This window comes from Artemia franciscana, chromosome 18 (assembly GCF_032884065.1).
Source record: "Artemia franciscana chromosome 18, ASM3288406v1, whole genome shotgun sequence".
NCBI classification, from domain to species: Eukaryota; Metazoa; Arthropoda; class Branchiopoda; order Anostraca; family Artemiidae; genus Artemia; species Artemia franciscana.
Genome location: NC_088880.1, coordinates 23140749 through 23165477, shown reverse-complemented (window position 1 = coordinate 23165477; position 24729 = coordinate 23140749). Strand labels below are relative to the sequence as shown.

General features: G+C 36.5%; 1 protein-coding gene across 1 annotated transcript in view; it reads right to left on the bottom strand.

Annotated features, from left to right (window-relative positions):
- LOC136038767 (dnaJ homolog subfamily B member 14-like) overlaps nt 1–23876 on the bottom strand; it is a 44667-nt gene extending 20791 nt beyond the window's left edge. Inside the window, exons 1-3 of the mRNA XM_065722141.1 lie at nt 23630–23876; nt 5235–5336; nt 2490–2580 (exon numbers count right to left, since the gene is read on the bottom strand). Coding sequence (XP_065578213.1) covers nt 2490–2580; nt 5235–5336; nt 23630–23762 — 326 coding nt within the window. The 5' untranslated portion in view covers nt 23763–23876. The remainder of the gene's footprint in view (nt 1–2489; nt 2581–5234; nt 5337–23629) is intronic.
- Nucleotides 23877–24729: the final 853 nt, after the last annotated feature.

The window sequence follows — 24729 nt, the reverse complement described above, 5'->3', positions numbered from 1 at the left end:
CGAGAATTTAAAGTGGCGAAACCCTATAGGCAAGTGTATTCTCCTGATGAGCCCTTGTGTTGGGTTGTTGCCTCTGAATTATTTGTCTTTTTTTTTTTTTTTTTTTGTTTGGTAAATGACGACTTATACTTATTGACGACATGACTGCCTGTCCATGGATTATTCTTTATGGTTGATTGTGTATGGCTATGCTGTTTGACCTATGTGATTGTATGGATGAGTAGGGTTAAGGCCTCATTCAAGTGCTGGTCTATAGTAATCACTAATTTAGGAAAACAGTCTTCCTTTTCTCCTTCTGTCTCTTTTTTTTTATGTGTTTGTGCGGTTGCATCGGTGATATATATATATGTATATATATATATATATATATATATATATATATATATATATATATATATATATATATATATATATATATATCTATTCAAGTACGTGTGTATGCTAAATATCCAAGCTATAAATGTGAGATAAGTTGGGCTGATCGTTCAAAGAATATATATGTTTGGATGACATGCTGTCAAAAATTTTGATACATTTTAGCAAGATTTTCCACCTTATCCTTGGGCGGGGGGGGGGGAAGCTTAGGAATGTCACTTACCGTATACGTGGCTCTTTACTGGTGACTTAAAGCTATAGTGAAGACTTGAATGTAAAGTACCTACTTCGGTTCTGGCCTCAAATGGCCTTTATTTTATATACTCTAATGAATGCCCGAACTATCCGACTGTTCAAAACAAATTAAGGACTAAAAACAAGCTTCGAGAATTATTACTTTTTAGTTAGAAAGTTAGATAGAAAATAATGGCACAGATTTTCTATCATTTAGGATAGGCTGAAAATTAGACAATAATACAATTATATATATATTTTTTTTTTAAGAGAATTAGAAAATAAACATATGGAGGCATAAGGGTTTCATATATAGAGGCGGTAAGGGACAGAGAATCCCATCCCAAAAAACAACCTGGGTGAAATTTTCAATTGTTCTTATGTTTTCGGGCTCTCTCCTGAATTAGACCAGCGTTGACAATAGCATCCATTGTGCAACTACTTTGGAAGGTTTGATAAGATTTTTTTCGGGGGAATGGAACGATTAAGAAGTATGCCTTTATGCCCAAAGATAGGTGAGGGCACTTTAACATATTTTTCCATAAGGCATTTTCTGCTTCTTTTGAAGGTAAATGTTTTTGAGGTCTTCATATTCTCACCAATTTCCAGAAGTAAATCCAAACAAAACGCACTAAGCTTAATATTGGAATTTGAAGAGATTTCGAATTTATTGCCAATTAAGAAGGATAAGATCATTTTACATTACTTCCAATTCACTTCTACATTAAAAAAATAAAAATTACAGAGTCGGTGTGGATTTTGAACTCCGGAGCTTACCATAATCTAGAGACACATCATGGATTAGGAAGCCCAAGATTTGCACGTAATAAGGTAGTCAATAATTTAAATCTGCAATAACATTAAATATCAGCTTATAGTTAAGAACATCTAATTGACTTTATATAATAATTAGAACAATTTATTTATTCAAATCATAGCATATCAAAATTTTATCGACGTGTGATACAGAATAAGTGAAAGTTGTTAGTGATCATCATGGTTCAAACTTGCTTTCTCTTGTTTGCTTCTTTGTTTTTGTAGAAGTATTGTTAATGTAATTGATGGGGTGGAGAATCAGTTGATCTTCTAAAAAATGGTTTTTCCCCTAATGTAATTTGTTTTTTATTCTATGAATCGTAGAAAAAAGGTGACTATCCATTACGTAAAATATTGCAAAGATTAAAAAAAAAAAAACAGAAAAAATCTAGGCACTTCTGGTATACACCCTCTTGAATTTCTTTTTCTTTTTTTGCTCCATGTTTTCATGCTGACATGAAAGTGTTAGTGAAAGTCTTCTAAAAAGAAGATTTTTTTTTATCAGGTTTGGAACAAGGCAAAGGTTAAGTAGATATTAGTTTATTCAATTTTTAATTCCTTTAGTTAATTAATCAGACAGTTTCTTAACCAGTAATTTTCTTTTTAATATTCAACGACACATTCAGAGTAGAAAAATATGGTAGATGTATAGATCTATTCAAAATTAAACTGAACGACAAATGTAATATATAGTCATACACCCCTCACAAGGCTCTATGACCAGGATTTCAGGGGGGAAAAGTAAACACACACTAAAAAAGAAAATTATGAACAGCACCCCCTCCCCCCCGTCGCTAACTATCACCTAAAAACAAGCTAGAACAAAGTGTCATATGCAATAAAAACATAAACATCTCCATTTTGGCCCAGAAACATCTACCACAGAGTGGCCAAAAAAAAAAAATCCGAAAGTCAAAATGATTTTTACAATTTTTCCCAAGGCAAGAAACAAGTGACGCCCTTAGGCTGACCCAGGCAGAGTACTCCAGACAACATGAGAGACTGACAGTCAGGCGGCTAATCTGCAGATAAAGGATTCTAAAAACTCAACTATTTTAACTTACTTTCTGACAGCATCAACCTCTTCCTTAGAATATTCTGCCTCATTGCTGCTGTTGCTTTGAGCTCTTGTTCTTGACTTTGAACGTGGCCGACCTTGAAAGAAAAACAGAGATGTGACGGCCAACATAAAATTAAAATCACTGGCATGGATTTCCAGAAATTATGTTGCATTGCTGCCGGTTCAGCTAACATTGGCAGTATCGCAATCACCTGGATCAGCCAGTATTAGCTGCGATTCTTTCTTCTTATACGTAATTACAAAAAACAACCCAATAAAACTGGAAATTGAAGAGAACTGCATCTGTAATGCTTTGGCAATTAAAAAATAAAGAACTATAGTAAAGAAATAAAGAGATAACAAAAAAGATAATATGAACAAATGAAGAACAAATAATAAATAAACATACAAATAATAATAAATAAATAACAACAGGTAACAAAGTAACAATACAGAAATATTAAGGAAATCACCATTTAGCCTTACCCAAACGAACTAGAAAAAAAAGAAAAAAAAAGAAAAGAGAAGAATACCAATTACAAACACTCCAGGAAATGTTATACAACAGCATTTTTTTTTCTACCTCATAAATCAACAGTAAATTTTCTATTTTCTTTGAAGCAATTTTCCTTTTAGTCCTAGACGGTTGATCAAAAGGACAATCATTGGCAATCTGTCATCCGTAGAACGTGCCCCAGCCATCTCAACCTTTCTCTCATTATAGCCCTAGAAAGCGGGATTGAACCATGCTTTTTATACAGTCAACTGTTTGAAATACGGTCAGTCAGTCGGTACCCAAACGACCCATAGCTGATTTGTCTGGAGAACATCTAGCAAATCTTCCTCTGTTTTTCGAAGTGTCCATGCTTCAGAACAATATTTGACCACTGTCATGACTGTAGTTTTCAATTTTATAATCTTGGTTTGCAGATTTATCCTCCTATTCTTTTTTTTTTTTTTCCACTGTAAGAAAACACTTCGGACCTTGGCTATTCTACTTGTAGCATTTTCACTGCACCCACCATCTTTACTAATAATACTAACAAAGTTAAATAAAGCTGTCCACTTGAACAATCTTTTCGTTACCAAACGTCACCTTTTCATCTTCACTTATTCCTAGCCTTAGCAGCTTAGTTTTCTGAAAATTAATTTTCAAACTTATTTTAGAACCCTGAACTTACAAAACCTCTAAAAAAATCATTCATTTTGCTCACACTTTCATCTAGGATGCTTAAATCATCAGGATAATCTAAGGCCAGGAGAGTTTTTCTTCCCCATTTGATTCCGTGGTCTTCCATTGCCTTTCCTGTGCTCCTCAGCACTAAGAGCATACAAATTATCCATATAACAGGGAATAGAACACAACCCTGCTTAACTCCTGATTTAATTGATAACCAGCTGCTAACCTCATTTCCTACCTTAACCGCAGCAGTATTATTCTCGTACATACCACTAACCACTTTAATGTATTTGTCTGGTATATCATATAAGAATAAGACCTTTGCTAAAGCTCGCTAAAGTTCTTCTATCAGCTGAATCAAACGCTTATTCATAATCTATAAAACCGTGGACTAAAGGGGTTTGGTGACTCAGGCACTTCTTAATTATCAATGTAAGTGTGAAAACTTGGTCGACACACTCACTACCCTTTCTAAAACCCCACTGTTCTTTTCTTCAAATTTCGTCTACAGCATCTCCAAGCTGTTTAATTAGGGTTTCCTAAAATCACTAGGTATGAGCCCTTTTTCAAAATTATAGTCATAATCTTAACAACTTATTTCTTTCCTCATAACCAACATTTTTAATAAACTCATTAACTACGGCATCAACACCCGGGGCCTTATTATTTTTAATTCTTTTAGAATTGTCACTAAATCACCCTTAAAAAAAATCTTCTTTCCCATCCAAGGGGTCACAAACTTTTCCATTTTCCTCTTTATCTTTTCTTCTAATTCTATCCTGGTTTAGCACATTCTCAAAATGTCTGGACCATCTTTCTTTAGCTCTTTCCTTATCACTAAATTGTGGTCCTGTTCCTGTCTTTAACTGGGACAAGTCCAGATTGACTAGTCTCTATTAATTTATAAACATGCCAATACGATATTTTTGTACAATACCGTCTAACTGCATCTTCCTGATCCTGGGCAAATTTATCTATGGCCTCCACTTCACACCTCCTTAGCTCATATTTTAATGCTTCCCTAAGACACCATCAGCAACTTCACAAATTATTTTCCTCAAATTTAAAACTCTCCAGTTTATTATTCAAATTTTCATCCTGGAGTCTAATGTCATAGCTTCCTGGAAGTTACCCTTCCAAAATTTCTGCTTTAAATTAACCCTAGACACTACTAGATGGTGATGTTTACTTTTAACGTCAATATCTAATCATAGAAAATTTACCCTAGTTGGAGTTCCTGACATTTTTCAGGGCCAGGTTTTAATGACTCTGGGCCCTAGGGCAAAGTCGGAGTCCTAATGGTACATCCTGCTATGGATATTACTATTCATATAAAAAACATTAAAGAGTTATCTCAGAAAATGGGCATAAAAGATTAGAAGCCAATCTTACCAATTCATTACCAAAATCATTTTCTTGAATTCTACACATTCTTTAAAGATCAAGTTAGAATTTTCTTCTTCTTCATAAAACACGAGGTCTATGAACACAAAGAGCCGGTTCTTTCACCTCTTTATTATAATAGCTTTCAATATAAAATATTTATAAAAAACAGCAAAAAGGACTTACCTCTCTGTCTAGCACTAGATGTTGCATCACCTTCATAACCATTTCCAGTATTAGGCTCAGTCATATTTTCTTTGTCCATATTTTTTATTCTTTCAAGGAGGTCTAAAATACACCATAAAATTAAAAAAAAAGTGCTTGATGCTTTACTTGTACTATGAGCTGAAGAGTATGGGTTACTTGTACAAGTGTAAACTAGCGCTAGCGTCGACAAAAGACTATCAACACCATCTAGCGTCCGGCAAAATGGGATTTCTCAAGCTCAGTGATCATTTTTTCTGTCAAGAACTGAGTTCAAACACTTATTACTACCCTAATTTTACTAGTTATTCTACTTAAACTAATTATTCTTTTTATTACACGGAATAGATGCTAAGTGTCAACAAGTACTAAATGGCATTGATAGTTCTTTTTTGCTGACATTAGTGCCAGTTTTCACTCTTTTTGCTTTTCACTCTTTAAACTTTTTGCTATGAGTGCTTGAAATGAGATATCTTTCATCATACATATACACACAATAGAGGTTAGGGAATGATTCCCTCAGATAGGTCCAAAGGCCCCCTCAGTAAAAAGACCTAAATTTTCTTATTTTGAACCCCCCTCTCCAGACCCAGACTTGGTTACACACATGTCTGTACATATAATACTTTTTTAATATAACAACTAACTATTTGGCTTCCAATTACAAACGGTAGAACTTTTTCAATCTGAAAACTTTTGAAAGATGATCCAAAAACATTAATTGATTCAATTTACTCAAAAAAATTGACAAAATCAAAGAGTAACAAAAAATACAGGTTTGGTATTTCCTGTTTAATATTACACCTGTACACATATGAAGGGCTGTCAAGAGCCTTGGTCAGGCCTGGGGCAAAACACTTCTGCTCCTTCCTAAAAAATGTCATCAAGCAAAAACAAAATTGTTTAACTATTATTCAATGTTTCTTGAAGAACAATACAGTTTGTTCTCTTATTTGAACTAAATAGTGCAATATCAAAATTCTTAATTCATTACATTTGGAATAAAAGATCTAAAGCCAAACTGCCCAACCATGACAAGACAAAGAGAGAAAATCTCAAGTAAAAACACAACGATGGATCTATGACCAGAAGAAAGAAAAGAAAAGACAACAATCATAACTATAAAACTAGATGTCTAAATTGATGCAAGTTTTATCCTTCCCCAAATTTAAAAAACAACTCAAAGGCCTAATCAATTTAAATCTAATATCAATAATATATATAATAAAAGTTATTATATATAATTATTCTATATTATAAGACAAAAATTCAACTATTTGAAATTTTAGAATCAGAACATTGTGGTTCTTTGTTTTGTTTTTTATTGTGTTTACTTTGTGTATTCTGCATTATTTTATTTTTAAATTTACTTGGATAACCATCAAAAAATAATATGTCCCTCAAATACAATAATTCAGAGTAAAGAGATTCTAGAGAACAAATTTTGAAAACCATATCAGCAAATGAAACATCTACTCCTGCTTTCACTGATACCAATGGTAGTTGAATGAGCTCCTTGCAAAGTTTCTATAACCACCTCTATAAAAAAAAAATGACAAGGGGGCTTCAGGAGAGGGAATAAAAATAACCCATTACAGGGATATGGCTAGATTGCTACCTATGATCAAATAGAAATAAAAGCATACAATTTGAATCAAAATTCAATGATAACTTTAGTCTCTCGTTAATAGCTAACTATTACTTAACTTTATTTATTTTCAAGTTTGTTTTCTATTTTTTTAATTTTTTATGCTTCATAGCAATTTGTAATTTGACTCATTTCTCAATGACTTGGTGAAACAAAAGTAAACCTTTAATTTGTCTCGTGTGAACTAGAAATATTATTAAAAATAGCAGAATTAAAAGATTTACAAGCAATAAGGCTTCTTGGGTTTGATTATAATAGGTCCATGCATGTGCAATTGATGATTGTGAAAGATAAAAGGCTTAAGGCTTTCTTCTATTAACAAGAAGAAACGCATAGCCCAGTTTATAAAGGCTACAAAACTTTCATTAAAAAAATTGTTGTTTAATTGCGTAAATTTTCATTTTAGTTTTAATGGTTGTATGTTATTGTAAGTCTCTTTTCTTTTATATATTTATGTTTTGCTGAGGACGACCCTTGGACATAAGGTTAAAATATTCATTCAAATATAGAATTCCACTGTCTTGCAAAAAGAATTTCCTATTGTTCTTCTTGTTATTGATGTTTAATTACTGAATTACAGTATGCAATAAAAAAAAATAAGGAGGAAAGGTTAGCATTAATGCAAAAGAGAACAGCAATACACAACTGAGCTATATACTGCTCCTTTATGAGGGAGGGGGGAAGTCAAACCATATAAAAGTTTATGACTGAGATAAGTCTTTTAGATTGTTTGAAGTTGTTTTCAATAATTACTTTGCACTAACTTTTTCAGACAAGGGTGCCCCCATTCAGATTTTGAAAAATACCCTTTTTAGGGATTTTTATTAGAAAACAATAATCACACACACTCCCCAGTAAACAGTTTATTCAAAAATATCTGAAGATAAGTTACATTTCACATTCTGTTCTCTGCATATTATTACATTCTTTTTTTTCATTTTTGAAAAGACTGAATGTTTGCTTATGTCTGATGTCACTAATTCTGCATTTTCTGGGATTAGCAGAGGTGAATTCACCCCAACAAACATGCATATGTGAAGCTGTCATATGTTGTACATTGTGTTAATAGTTGTGCTTTTTGTGGCATCAGATGTATGAATTGTGTTTGTTTCTATATTTTGTATTTTTTTTAATGTTCCTGTAAAATCTGATTTTTGATCTATATTGGATATACCACATTATGAGGGACACCTTTTTGATTTGGCATAGATATATAGAAAAAAAGGTTGCGTTATGTTTTCTGACTGCCTTGACTATGGATTTATTGAGTAAACAGACATCAGATAATATTGAAACAAAATATTGTAATGCACTAGCAGGCATCTAGTATGCTTTTTTTTTTTTTTTTTTTTTTTTTTTTTTTTTTTTTTTTTTTTTTTTTTTTTTTTTTTTTGATTAATCAAATCTTATTGTATAATGATGATAAAAGTCATTACATATATCCATGTAATGCTGCATCTTCCTTGTTTATAATGTCTGTCACCAGATCCTGCATCAATGTGATTTTTTTATTGTCAAAACACAGATTTTACTGACTAAGAAAAAGACCAGGTACCAACAACTGCTTACAAGTAAGTCCATATTTTTGTGTTCAACTAGCCAATGTATATGAACTTACTAACAAAATGAATAATCTCAGAAGTCAAATCTACAGCAAAGATTATGACCTGGCTCTACAAACTAAAGTATACCCTAAGAATACCAGTAGCAGATTATAAGATACACACATTCAAATGCTTAACCACCAAATCCTATCTAATCTCCTGTAAAAAAAAAAATATGCAAGTATGAGTTCTGGCTTACATAAAAGCTGCACATACTCTCTGGGAAATTAATATAGAATCTTGATTGCCATTTGTAGAGACCATTTGGTTTGGAATTGCATACCAACACACTACCAGGATTAGATGTGTATTCTGAAGCCCCTCACCTCCCTCTTGTGTAGATACCAAGCATACACTCTCAAATATGCTTCACAAATCTACAAGAAACTTCATAGGTGATTTTCTATCACAGAAGATTTTAATTTAACCTTAATTCTTGTGGATGGAGGGGTCCCTGAATAATTCTGTTATTTGTAATTCAACCACAGTTAGTCGTTTTATTGATTACACTCCTGATCTCTCTGCTTTCCAAGCAGTTGACCAACCCACTTGTTTTTACCCCTACCAGCAACCAAAGCTACTTGACCTTGGTTTTGCAGATAATAGCGAACTGATCCGAAGGATAAAATATCTCCTGCCAATCAGTAGAACAGGGGTGTAATTTACAATGGGGCAGGGGTGGGAGAAATTGCCCCCTCCAGACCTCAGTTTGCCTCCCCCTCCCTCACCAGCTGAAATTTAGTTTCTTCAAAAAAATCTTGTCAAAACTAAGACAAGCCTGCATAATTCAAGCATAGTACCTGCAGTACTATCTGCTTCATTTTTCATTTCTAACTGTCATTTTCACTTGATTCAGGAAATTGGCTCCAACTTTACCTCCCCACCCCTCAGGATTCTGATGAAATTACGCCACTGCTGTAGAAGGGATTATTGAAAGTCTTCCAACAAACAGCAAATGACGGGAAAACTTATACAGAGCATTGATGATCATTGAACTGCAGGTCCAAATTGATATATCATTGGTCTTGCAATTTCATCTTTCTTAAGATAGATTTTAAGTTAAACTTATTACAAGTCCCTTTGAGATATGATGATAGCCAGACTTACTCCACTTTTAGCAGCCCTCAAAAGCATAAGGGATGGATCAGGGAGTCAAAGGCATGGCAAACATCACGACTTATCAAGGTAAGCGAACTACCTGTAAAAGAAGCATCAAGCAGAGCATTAGAAACAACCATAAGAGCATCTGCACTCCAATGCTATGTTGAAAGCCAAAATGATGTGGAGGTGTGCAATACTTTTCTTCAAGCTATTTTATGAACAGTATGAACGAAATAAATCGTTCGTTATTAATACATATAATATGAACATATTGAACCTATTGTTCGTTATTATAGTGATCGTTATTCACAAGGCTTACATAAACAAGGCTTACATGTAGGTCTGAAAGATGAGCATTGATTTTAGGTTTTCCATTTTTTTCTTGAATAAGAGAAAAATCTTTCCCACATAATCTTGACCAAACCAAACCTTATATAAAAATCATCTTAGCAGTAATATGCAATCTTCTAAATATGCACAGATTTCACTTAAGGTGCATAATAATATGAGCCACAGACATTACACATACTGTATTATCAGATTCAAGGAATGCTCACAAAAACTGATCAAGCTCTTCCAAATATTTGTGTTCAAGTTGGGCATCTGGTGGAAAGAATTTGGTCTCACAGAGAGAACACCAATCATGGTTGCAGCAGTAACTGCAACCTAGTAAATAGCAGACCACAGCCCATAGTAACCAAAAGTTGAAAACGCATTTAGAAAAAAACTACCCAGTCAAAAAAATTACCATGCAACACTGATTCAGGAACAGTTTTCGGTTTACTTAAAAGTAAAACTTTATGGCAAAAAGAAATTTATGGTGATTTCACAAAGAAAACCTGAAACCCCTTGAAAATGGTGTCAGATCAAAAGACACTGCAGCGTAAAACCAGTATAAGGTCACGGACACTCTTCCTTCACCCCTGACGAAAGTGACTGGGAGCTAACAGAAGAAGAGGTTATATTTCTTTCTGGTATAAAATGTCTAGCTTACCATATACTGCACCATCAGACTTATTCAATCGTTTTCCGTCAATATCATTTTTCTAAATTTCTAAATACATTAAATACTTAGTACTAAGTTTCTGATATGCTGAGTAGGGAAATTAAAATAGAAAAACTATTTATACAAAAACAAGAGCTAATATAGCACTTGTGATGAGGTTGGAAGCCAAGAACTCATATGGCATGAGCTCTAGCAAAATTCTAAGAATCAATAGATTGATTTAAAAGGAAAATCAGAGGCTTAATACTGATCAGGATTTAAAATAAGGGCTCTGAGACTCGAGGTCCCTCTAAATATCAAAATTCATTAAGATCCAATCAGCCATTTGTATGTTAAAAATACCTCATTTTTTTCTAGTTTTTCGTCTCCCTTCAGGCCCTCAGATGGTCGAATCAGGGAAAATACTTTATCAAGTCAAATTGTGCAGGTCCCTGACATTTCTACCAATTTTTATTGTTCTAGCACATCAGGAAGTACCAAACTCGCCAAAGCACTGGACCCCCCTAACTCCCCCAAAGAGAGCAGAATCACGTATCTAAGACAATTGGTTATTCTACCCACCAAGTTTCATCCCGATCTCTCCCCTCTAAGCATTCTCCAAGATTTCCGGTTTTCCCTCCAACTCCCCCCAATGTAACCAGATCTGATTGGGATTTAAAATAAGAGCTCTGAGACATGAATTCCTTCTAAATATCAGATTTCATTAAGATCTGATCACCTGATTGTAAGTTAAAAATACCTTAATATTTCTAATTTTTCCAAATTAACAACCCCCCCCCCCTGCAACTCCTCAAAGAGAGCAGATTCAGTCCGGTTATCTTGGACTTGTGCTTATTCTCCCCACCAAGTTTCATCCCAATCTCTCTACTCAAAACGTTTTCCAAAATTTCCTGTTTCCCCCTCCAGCTCCCCCAATATCACCAGATACGGTCGGAATTTAAAATAAGAGCTCTGATACACAACATCCTTCTAAATATCAAATTTCATTAAAATCCGATCACCCATTTGTAAGTTAAAAATACCTCTTTTTTCAATTTTTCCTCTCCCTCCAGCACCCAGATGGTTGAATTGGGGAAACGACTGTTATCACGTCAATCTGTGCAGGTCCCTGACATGCCTACCAATATGACATGTATATCAAGTTTTGTTAAGATCTAATCACCCATTCTCAAGATAAAGATACCTCAATTTTCATGTTTTCCAGTTTTCCCCTCCAACTCCCCCCAATGTCACCGGATCTGGTCAAAGTTTAAAATAAGAGCTCTGAAGCACAAGATCCTTCTAGATATGAAATTTCATTAAGATCTGATCACCTGTTCACAAGTTAAAAATACCTCATTTTTTCTAATTTTTCCTAATTAACCATCCGCTTCCCCCCTTCCCCAGATGGTCGAATCGGGGAAAAGACTATTTCTAATTTAATCTAGTTTGGTCCCTGATATGCCTGCCAAATTTCTTTGTCCTGGCTTATCTGGAAGTGCCTGACAGACCAGCAGAATGTCACTTGGTAAATAACAAGCGCCATAAAAATAATAAAAAAGGTAGGATGGAACATAGGATATACAGTGGTTACAGCTCCTCTCCATTTCTCTTGGGTCAAGTATCTTTGAAGTAAAGATTAAATTATGTTGAGATTTGGAAATCTCCTAAAATACAAGTTTTGCCTCAAAGAAACTTGTATCACCAAGGAATGAAATAGCCATTCAGATAGCATACCTAAGCTTATAATGGAAAAATAATGCAAAGAAATCCAGAATTCACTGGAACACTGGAAAATGTCAAAAACTCATTTGAAAAGACTGCTAAAAGGAACAGAACCAGAGCACACATATGAATGGTAACAAAGTCAGCTTCTGGTGGAGAAGATGATACCAGGAGAATTAACATCTCTAGATCCAGTTTTGGTTTCTATACACTTTCACAAAAAATGGACAACCATATTTAATGATCTTATTTGTTCAAAATCAACTCCTATATTTGGTAAAGTTAAGGACCATTTCTGGTGCATTGAGTATCAGGTGTGAGATGCACCTCATATACACTGCATCTTGCAGATTGAAGATGCTCCTGTTATTGGGAAATCAATGGCAGCTAAAGTGATTCAATGCAGTGATGGGATTTGCACTTGCAAACAGCCAAATATATTGACAAGCCCAATACTTTACAAACTAGTCAAAGAAACTACAAAAGGGAAAGGAGGAAGATGGGTTACATAGTCTAGATTTGGCTTTCCTCATTCCACAAAGGAACAGACAAAACTGTATGACATCATTGACTGCTTGGTTCACAGGACAAACTGAAAAAAGCCACAAAAAAAAGAATACATGACCTGCTTTGAAGAGATTATGAGCAAAACATAAATGACTAAAATCTATCATTGTTGATGGCTAATCAAGAAAATATTCAAGTTCAGTATATTGGACACTTGGGTTCCAAATAGCAGATTACATGACAAAGGCAGAACGTGCCAAAGTTGATAACATGTGGGAGGAAGTGAACAGTGCATGCAAGAGTCTTGGTCAAAAAGTTACATCTTATTTGTTGAAGTCTGTGAAAACTTGTCAAGTTTGAGCTGTTGAAGCTGCCAACAGGCTTCTAGACACAGAGCTGTACAGTGTTTCCAGACAATTTAGATATGTTGACCTTGGAAAAATGAGCAAAAAGAGGACGCTAAGGAAATATCAAGAGCTTGAAGAGCTAGCAAGAGAGGGTCCACAAATTTTTTAATGCGTTTGTTAATACACTAAAGAATTATATAAGGAATTGGTCTAGTTAATTATAAATGGTGATTATGTATTATTACTAGGACTACATACTTGGCTTTTGTGTTTTCAGTAAAGTGCTAGTTTTCTGTAATCCTACAAACATAGGTAAATATGGCCAGTTGATTTATTTGCATTGGTTTTATTGATATATGTTAGATAGGTTGTGAAGTAATAATTTCTGTTCATTTTAAGTTTCAAATATACTATTTACTTCCCTCAGAAAAACTTTTGACATCAATCAGATAAAGGAACATCAGCATTGGAAAGGGATGCTTTGGAGATTCTTTGATGAGATATAACTAAAAGAAATAAGAGTTATCTTTGATTTTTTTTTTCATGTCTGTTCTATGATATGAATGGTGATTCTCAACTTCATAGGCAAACTTCTTCCTTTTTGTAATGCAGACAGATCTAACAGAACCAGACAATGGTTGTTACATTCAATCCATGGATGTAGCCAAATCTTTGTTGAATCATATGATTGAGAGAGACTTTGATGTTCTTGTCACTGTGGAAAAGTTCCTAGATGGCAACTTCACTGGAACAGCACAACATTTGGCACTGGAACTGCACATTCTTCCATAAATTTGGAAGAAAAGAAGAAATAAATTGATGAAAAATTTATATTATTGATTTCATTTATTTTCTGAGTGAAAGGAATTAAAGCTCTTGCTACTCCTTTTGTTTTGCGAAGTATTATTTTGCCTTTTCATATAAATCTATTGCGTGGTTAGAGTTTCTGGAATTTCCCTTTCCTGAACCCAATGTTTCCTAACACTTCTAGCCCCCTCAGGGAAGGGGGCCAAGCATCTAATTGGTTATCAGAAGCCGATATTCCTATTGTTGTATCTCCAATATCCAATGATGATAGCCTGAATGAAACCATGATTACTGTCTCTGAGCCACCAATCTCTGAAACTGAAAACCTGCTAAATGAGGATTTTCAGACAGTAGGCAGAAAACAGAAACGAAAAAAACCTTCTATGAGTCCTCCTGAAATAATGGGACTCTCAAACCCAAATCCAGCTGTGGAGATAAAGGACAAATCCATTATCCTTTTTGCTCCAACAGTAAAAGATCAATCCTTCTCTATCAAAAATATTACTAACATTAGAATGAATCTTTTCAAAACTTTTAGATGCAGCTTCACTGTGAATGTGAACAGAGATGGTTCACTAATGGTTATGTTTCTAGACAGAAATGAAGCCTACAAAGCCCTTAGCCTAAATAAAATTGGCAATATCCCTGTTACACCTGAATGGTGGAAACCAACCCTGAAAAATTCTCAGAAAATAGTACTGTACAACATACCATTGGAACTGTCAAATGACGACTTGAAAGATGGCCTTATGAACAATAAGGGGGAAATGCTGGAGGTTCTGGATGTTCATCGTATGGGCAAACTAGATTCTAAGGGAACAAGAAGTAGTAAGAGTGTCCTCTTTATCTTACCTGCTAGTTCCCAATTTGACTCAGTATTCCTTTTTGGTCAGCAAAAAGCTCATAAAATATACCAAGAAAAACCTCTTCAATGCTCAAAATGTTTTAAGCTTGGTCACTCATCTAAGTATTGTTCTTCTTCTGTGCCAGGGTGCCCTAATTGCCTTGGTAATCACTCCTTGTCTACAGAAAGTAGATGCACTGAAGTGCCTAAATGTACAAACTGTGATGGTAGACATCAATCAACAGATCACAATTCATGTCCTAAATATGTTCAACGAGCTAAAGTTTTAAAGATTGCTCTTCAAGAAAATGTTCCTTTCCCAATAGCTGCAATGGAGCTGGCCAAGCGGTCAAAAGTACCATCAGGTCCAAGAGTTAATGAGGCCAAAGAAGGGAATTTAGCCCTTCCTCAAAAACCCTGGCTACAGGTCCACAAGAACCACCCAAATCAGGCACTCATACCTCCTACTGAGACTTCTTACCCTCCATTGGCTAAGGAGCATCCCAAGGTGGATGAAGCTAGTCCATCCCTCAACAATCCTAAAACTAAGCCTAAATCTTGGTCTGAAAGAGTGGCAGCTTTTCCTAATATTTCTACTCAAGCCATAACTATGCAAGATAGAGTTGGACCTCATATTACTAATTTAATTAAATATGTTGCATCAGTGGACCTAATATTACAATCAAATATGGCTAAAGATAAAAAAGCCAGTATAACAAAAGAAATTGCAGAATACTACTTTTCCAATTCTATTTTCAATGAAATAGGAACAGAATTATCATCCATTCTCTCAAAATATCATGCAGGTCACCTATTCAACCCTTCCTATGTTAACTAAGCTACAGATCCTACAATGGAATTGCGTCTCTTTAAATTCAAATAAACTTGCTGATCTTATCCAATGTGCAAATGATAAGAGAATTGGAATTATTTGTCTACAAGAGACTAATCTTCATCAGTACAATGGCTGACTGGTTCATCAGTGAACTTTTATGTTGGTGACCTTTTCCTGCCGTGATATGTTCAGGATTCTCCTAAGGCACATGTTTTTGAAGGTTAGGACAAAAACTGGAGAAACATGTCCTAACCTTCGAAAACATGTGCCTTAGGAGAATCCTGAAAATATCATGGCAGGAAAAGGTCACCAACATAGAAGTTCGCTGATGAACCAGTCAGCCATTAGTTACTGACCTTCTGAAATGTAAGAGATGGACATAACTTGGCCACATCCTCTGTATGCCAGAAGATTAACTCCCAAATACAGTATATGAGTGGTGCCCCAAGGGGAGACAAAAAAGAGGTCAACCAAGACACACCTTACAACAACAGTACAACTGAAACCTGAGTAAATGTGGGGATGTCTTCAACCACAGTGGGAGGATGTCATGACTGCAGCTCAGCTCTGAGATGTCTGGCAAGGTTTTGCAGATGCACTGTATGCCACCTTTGGCTCTGGAGGATCCAAGGTAAGCACAAGACAACAAAAAACTTTAAGGAAAACCACTGAAAAAAAAAAGAAGGAAAAGCCAGGTGCAGCATTATGGACTAACCCGCTTGTTTATGCTTATATTGCTTGTGCTTATATTTATAACATTGCTTGCTTGTGCTTATATTTTGTATTTGTTCTAGGTGCTTGGGTTTATAATAAACTATAAATAGTCGAATGCTACATGGTGTCAGACGTCATGGAGATCACCCACCCGTCAATAAACTGGAATGCAGACAACCTCGACTCAGAATGGACCACATTCGAAAACCACGCAAAGCTTATGTGCCAAGGCCCCCTTGCTGACAAGTCTGAGAAAGTAGCATGTGCCTACCTCTTAATCTGGGTTGGTGCACAAGGCAGAGAAATCTTCAGCACTTTTGAGCTTGCGGATGAAGAGAAGGACAAAATCGAGATCTACTTCAAGAAGTTTAGAGACTATGCTGCCCCCAAAAAGAATCAAGTGTTCTCCCGCTATGTTTTTCAGAAAAGAGACCAGAACAACACAGAAAGTACTGACAAATACATAACAGAGCTCAAGATTCTAGTTAAACCATGCGGATACTTAAGTGAAAGTGAGATGGTAAGAGACAAAATAGTTAGTGGAGTCAGAAATCCTAAACTACGTGAAAAACTATTAGCCGTTGGTGACAGCCTTACTCTGGCCCAAGCTGTCACAATATGTCGAGCTCACAAGTCAACCCAAGCACAACTAAAGACATTCAAACAAAAGGAAATAAAACAAGAAGTGGATGCTGTTGCAAAGAGTTGCTCCAGCTTCTCACTTAAAAAGACAGAGTGCTACTTTTGTGGCGGAAATTACTCACCCCAGCATGTGTGTCCTGCAAAAGGGAAAACATGTGCCAAGTGTAAAAAACAAAACCATTTTGCAAAAGTCTGCAAAAGTAAGGCGGTGAATATCGTTGGAAATTAGGCCACAAACACTCCAGCATTCACCAGTGACCTGTACAACCAGGAAGAAACAGAGGTGTTCCTGTATGCCATCAACAAGGACTCCAGCAAGGATGAAATCTTTGCTGAGATTTCTGTTTGTGGGCAGATCCACATTGATTTCAAGATCGATACGGGTGCTCAGGTCAACATCCTGCCTTCACAGTACCTGGACAAGCTGTCGCCAAAGCCAAAGCTGCTGAAAGCCACGCAACGCCTCACCAGCTACTGTGGATCGACAATACCCTATGTAGGAGTCTGCAATATTCCTTGTCACTACAAAAATGGGCCTACACAGCAACTCACCTTTTATGTGGTTGAGTCAAACACCACACCTATAATTGGGTTTAAAGCAAGCAAAGACATGAACCTGATCAAGCTTGTTCTGAACATTGAAAAATCACCAGTCAGCGAATATATGGATGTTTTCAAGGGTATAGGCAAACTCGAAACAGAGTGTGAAATATACTTAAAAGACAATGCAACACCCACAGTACATCCAACTAGGAAAATACCGCTAGCCTTAAAGCAGAAGCTCAAGACCGAGTTGGAGCGCCTAGAAAGTCTCGATATCATCAAAAAGGTCAGTGAGCCAACAGACTGGGTTAATGCCATGGTCATGGTGGAGAAAAAAGATGGTGGTGTGAGACTATGCATCGATCCTGTTGACCTGAACAAGGCGATAAAACGCCCCTACTATCCGGTCCCATCTTTCGACGATGCCGTTGCTGAACTGGATGGAGCGGCAGTATTCAGCAGGCTTGATGCCCGCTCAGGCTACTGGATACTCCCACTTTCCACGCGATCCTCCTACTATACAACCTTCAGCACTATCTACGGCCGATACAGATGGAAGAGATACCCATTCGGCCTAGTGTCTGCGCAAGACGAGTTCCAGAGAAAAATGGAAGAGGCGTTTGAAGGATTGGAAGGTATCAGAATACTTGTAGATGATATTCTGGTATATGGAAAGAACCGCGAGGAGCACGACCAGAGACTATCCGCCGTTCTTAGAAGAGCCAGAAAAAAAGGAATCCGCTTCAACAGTGAAAAATGCGAATTTTCCAAAGACAAAGTCAAGTACTTTGGACATATCATTAGCAGAGACGGGATAAAACCAGACCCAGAAAAGATTAGGGCTATACAAGACATGCCAAGCCCACAGTCTAAAGAAGAGCTACAGACACTATTAGGAATGCTCAACTTCCTATCGAAATACATACCCAACCTATCCTCGAAAAATAAGCCACTGAGAGATCTTACTAAAGCCACCAATTTCAGATGGGAAACCGATCACGAAGCAAGTATGAAAGAGATCAAGAGCTGCATTTCAGAAAATCTAGCTTTCTTCGACCATAAATGCAAAGTAGCTGAACTCAAGGTTGACGCTTCAAAGCATGGACTTGGAGCTGAGCTCTCCTCAAATGGGAAGATCGTAGGATTTGCATCTAGGGCCCTTAGCACGGCTGAACAGAACTATTCTCAACTAGAGAAGGAACTGTATGCGATCGTGTTTGGGTGCAAACACTTCCATCACTACATCTATGGAAGAAAAACCATCGTGACAACAGATCATCACCCATTAGAGACCATCTTATCAAGACCACTCCATACAGCACCAGCACGACTACAGTGAATGATGATTCAGATCCAGCCATACGACATCGAAGTACACTATAGCCCGGGGTCAGATATCCCAGTCCCAGATGCACTCTCTCGACTACACCTGCCAGACGTTGATACCAAAATGCAGAATGACATTGAAGTTTATGTGCATACAGTGATGAAATCCTTGCCAGTGAGCGACTCCAAACTAGACGAAATACGCCGCAAGACAGAAAAAGACACTCAACTCAAGGCAGTCAAAGAACTCATACTCAAAGGATGGCCCGGTACACGCCAGTCGTGCCCAACAGATGCCGTTTGATTCTGGAATATCAAAGACAAACTAGCAATCCACGATGGGTTAGTTTTGAAAGGTCAACGAATCATCGTACCCCATCCTCTCAGAACCAACATAATTCATCAGCTACACTCAGCACACCTTGGGATCGACAAAACCAAACAGCGCGCCTGGATGATTGTGTACTGGCCAGGGATGAATGCTGACATTGAGTCCTTCATCCAAAAATGTGAAACATGTGCTAAATTTGCAGCAAATAATCAAAAGGAACCGTTGATTAGCAACCAGCTGCCCTCACTCCCATGGCAACACATTGTCATTGACCTTTTCGACTGGAACAAGACCTGCTATCTCATCACTGCCGACTATTATAGCAGATACTTTGAAATAGACAAAATGTCAAGTCAGACATCAACTGCAATCATTGACAAACTGAAAGCCAACTTCGCACGTTTCGGAATCCCTCAGCTGATAACTTCAGAAAACGGCTCACAACTTTTCTCACAAGAGTTCCGAGATTTTGCGCAAGAGTGGGGAATCAGTCTGAAAACCTCCAGCCCCATCTATCCAAGATCAAACAGTCTGGTGTAGAAATCAGTACAAACCTGCAAACGGATACTAACCAAAGCGAAAGAAAGTGGAAACGACCCACATATTGCACTTCTAGAATATAGAAACAGCCCAGTTGATGGCCATGCCTCACCTGCTCAGCTCCTCCTGAGCCGCCAGCTATGGTCAGTCCTACCATCAACATACAACCAGCTAAAACCAAGAGTCGCCTTCCTTCAGACCTTCCTACAACACAGATTGATGGAACAGGAAAGACAGAAACGCTATCACGATAAGACTGCGAAACCGCTACGTGAACCTCAACTGGAAGACCAAGTTTTTATCCAGAAGAAAACAAACAGCCCCTGGACCAAAGCGAAAATCATATCATGCCATGAGAACCCCAGATCATACGTAGTGGAGACAGAAGACGGTTCCAGGCTGCAACAAAATAGAGTCCATATCTCCCGCCATTCCTTTCCCGTAGCCAAGGAAGAGGTCAGAATCCAGCCCACCACACAGGACAAAAGCAATGATATATCCCATCCCATCTTAACCGAATCACCCCAGCCAATCCGCACAGACATCGAAACCTCGCCAAGAAATGTTCTGTTACCAAGAGAAGAAGATGAACCTTCTGACCCACCCCTTGTCGCACCAACCATCGTTCCTACGCCTGAAAATGTCACTCCCGACTGCCCAGCCACAGGGACTAAATCCCCTACCACTACGTCAAAGGTGATGCCGCACACCCACAGTTGCAGAGTGGTTAGGCCACCTAAAAGGCCAGATTTGTAGGCAGACCGCCTTTCATGAAAAGAAGAGAGATGCAGCATTATGGACTAACCCACTTGTTTATGCTTATATTGCTTGTGCTTATACATTGCTTGCTTGTGCTTATATTTATAACATTGCTTGCTTGTGCTTATATTTTGTATTTGTTCTAGGTGCTTGGGTTTATAATAAACTATAAATAGTCGAATGCTACACCAGGTAACTAGAAAATATGCCAAAACTTGAAACAAATTAAGGAATCTCACTAAACAACTGTACCATAATTTTGAGACAAGAATAAAACAACAAAGTAATATGATTCCCAAGAAATTCTTTAACTGTGTATCTAGCAGAGATTACAGCCAGAGATCCATAAAATGCCTAATTTTAGCAGAAGGAAATGAAGTCACAGGCAACCAAAGTATAGCTAATCTCCTAAATAGACAACTTACATCAGTCTTTGTGAACAAACCCTGCAATACTTTCCCTCTAAAAATAAAGCCCAATGTCTCAAAGCAAATGAATAGCATTACTGTTACAATATCTAGAGTCAAAAAACAATAAAAAGCCTAAACACCAATAAGACTGCTGGTCCTGAAAATATTTATCTCTACCTGCTAACAGAAGCTACAAGTGAAATTGTTACAGCACTAGCTATACATATCCTATACTCTCTTAGTCACAAGAAAGTACCAACCAAAAAAAAAACTAGCTTATATAACCTCTATCTTTAGAAAGGAGGATAGAGCCAAAGAAGAAAACTATACACCTAACAGCTGCAGTGAAAGTTATAGAGAGGATAGTTAACAACATGCTTCTTCAACACCTTGTTAACAATGCTATCATTTCCAACAAGCATCATGGCTTTCCCACAGGGAAATCTGTAGAAACAAATCTTTTGAACACTTATAAACAGATTACACAACTACTTGACAAAAGCCTTCCTGCTGATTTGGAAAGCCTGTCCATATGATCTGGTTTGTTCAAAGTTAACAGCAGCAAGAATCAGCAGATTAGCTAATGGTCCTCCTGACCAGGGAGTTTTAGATGGTATGATTTTTCACAGTTGATGGCAAATGTACCCACTTGCAACCCTGCAGAATCCTAAGTGGAACTTTTCAGGGAAATTTTCTTAGACCAACAATGTTTTCATTTATATTGATGACATGCTACCTGGAGTTAATGACCACCTAACCCTCTACATTGATTATTCAACACTATTTGGTGTATCTGACAAATCATCTATACAATCTGACCTCCATCATATACAGGTATGGGCAGAAGGCAGCTTTTCTTTTAATATATTCAAATGTGTCACCATTAATTTTGGCCACAAAAATTCACAGCACAAATACATGGTGAATGAAAACTACACATCCTCCCCTATTCTACTCCCAATTTGCACCAGTGGTAAAGGCCTGGGTATCAAAGTAGACAACCTCCTGATGTTCCACAGAACATAAACACTATTTCAAAAGCAAACTCAACCTAGGACTTATTAAAATAACTAGTACCAACTAGTCAGACCTGCCTTAAACTTTGAAGCCAACCTTACTGGCCCCTCTTATAGAAATGATACATATAGCAGGCTGAAAATATTCAAAGTATGGCCACCAGGTGTATCTCTGAATTTGGCAAGAAACCAAATAGTGAGAGCCTATCTACCCCAAAGCTACTAGTTTTGACCTTCTAGCAAAGGTGCTGCAACATGCAACAGACATAAAAATATGTTAATCAACCCCAAAAGAAACTCTTTACTCATCTAACAAATCCACAAAAATGCAAGATCATTCCAAAAGCTTCATAAACTTTTAATTAACTGCAGAAGCAGACACAATTTGGTAAAATTCTAGTTAATTGACTTCTTGCTATCTCAGAATGGGTTTAGGTTAGGAAAATGAAACTTTCAGGGATGGGTCTACAGGCTAAAGTATGTCCTGGGAAGGTATTTTGAAGCAACTACCTCTACTCCTTCCCCCTCTAGAGGGCCCTGACCTTTGATGACCTTTAAAAATATGTGTGTTATTAAAGAGAAACAGCAAAATAGATCTTCTGCTTATTTGAAGTACAACAAAATTGTTTTCAGCTTCATAACTTTGCTCAATTCCATTTTATAAAGTTCTGAAGATATGTAAATACATTTCCTAAATTTTGAAGAAAAAAAAACATTGATATGGCTCAAAATTCTATTCAAATAACAAGAATTGCATTTTCAGAACTAAAGGCAGAGAAAAAGCAACTAGTAACTGAAAATTAAAGTTAAATGTTATTTTGTCAAAATTTCAATAGGTCATGTAGGCAAATTTCAGGGCCCTCTAGAGGGAGAAGGAGTGGAGGTGGGTAATTTAAAATACCTTCCTGGGACATACTTTAGCCTGTAGACCCATCCCTGAAAGTTTCATTTTCCTAACCTAAACCCTTTCTGAGGTAGCAAGAAGTCAATTAACTAGAATTTTATCCAAGATTTTTCTTTTTGAGCAAAGTGACCAAGTCCTTGATAGGCCTATTTGCTGTAGTTTTAAAATGGAAACTCAAAAAACAATAGGAAGCCACATCTTCAAGATTGATTAGATCTGCCCATCAATCATATGCTATAAATTTCATTGAGTTTCATATTTATAAGCAAGCATTTGGTTTCATTTTTACAACACAAAGGTATAAATGGTTGGGGTACCATAAATGGGTTTTCTTTTTGAGCAAAGTGACCAAGTCCTTGATAGGCCTATTTGCTGTAGTTTTAAAATGGAAACTCAAAAAACAATAGGAAGCCACATCTTCAAGATTGATTAGATCTGCCCATCAATCATATGCTATAAATTTCATAGAGTTTCATATTTAGCCTATAAGCAACCATTTAGTTTCATTTTTACAACACAAAGGTATAAATGGTTGGGGTACATTGTCATAAACACAAATAGGCTATGATCTTTGATTAGAGGGAAAAATAAAAAATGCAATGGTACTACTTCTATTGACACATTTCGTGCTAGGGGGCTGCTCAAATACTCTGTAGCTAGAGCATTGAGTGATGTGTTCATCTTTTAGCAAATCAGGCTAATTGACCTCTGCACATTTAACATGTAAACTACATCTGTGGAAATCTGCTCGGCTTTGAGAAAAAATATAAACCTAACCTAGACTATTACCTTTTGCTTTTTTAAGAGGATAAAGTCTTTCTGCTTTCTCAAGAAACTTTTCAGCCTTTTCCAAATTACCAACTCTGATAGCCTCTTCAGCTATTCTGATACACTTGAAAGCATCATCCCTGTTTGACTCCATTTAGCACACATTCGGTGCAAGAAGTGGCTGTATACTAGGTTAGACCTATAGACTTCTAAACAATAAATTTCTAAATTCCCTATTGATTCATTGTGATGTAAATTTCGTAAGCTACTGATTTTACAGATTAACATGTTATAATTTCACTCAAGCAAGTAGCCTAAAATTAAAATTTAAATTATAAAAAATAAAATACTTCGTGATAAATTTTTCTAATTAAACTGTATTTGCAATTAGTGAATCATGTATTCATGTACAATTACAAATTTAGGGTGCGTCCTTATTAGTGTTTTTCTGCGGAAGTACATTCAGTGACGCACACACAAGTAACCAATATTCCTTTTTTAGAAGAATGGTGCTTGAAACTGTCCTTAAACTACTTTATGGTTATGTATGGATAGTTCAAGCCAATTAAATTATCATGTTTTCAAATAATGTCTGACTAATCAAACATTTTACTTTGAAAATTGGGAACTATCACTGATGAAGCACAGTTGTAAAAATTTGTGATGCTCACCTGAGAATGGTAGAAGGGAGCCTGCTCTATGATAGGTCTGCCCTTTCACTTTGAAAGTAAGCATAAAATGACCTTGATATTCGATTTGGGCACCAAACAAAGTCATTTGGAAACATGAGTTATATTTCCTGATGTTTGATAAAAAAAAAAAAAAAAAAAAAAAAAAAAAAAAAAAAAAAAAAAAAAAACGCTTCGATTCAGACGCATATCCAGTAAGCAAAGTTCGCAAAGGCTCTGGTGATGCAGCAATTTGAGGAAGTTTAACTTTTCCTGAGGCGTAACACGTTTCCATTGTCTCGCCATTAAATTTCAAGGCCTTGCAATAAGGACAAAATTCAGACGTAGTCCCAATATGAACATCTCGACTTAAGCTATAATCATCGGATGGGCAGTACCAGAATGCCAGGCAATTATATACGAGTTGCTCTTGTGATACGTCGACACGCCTTC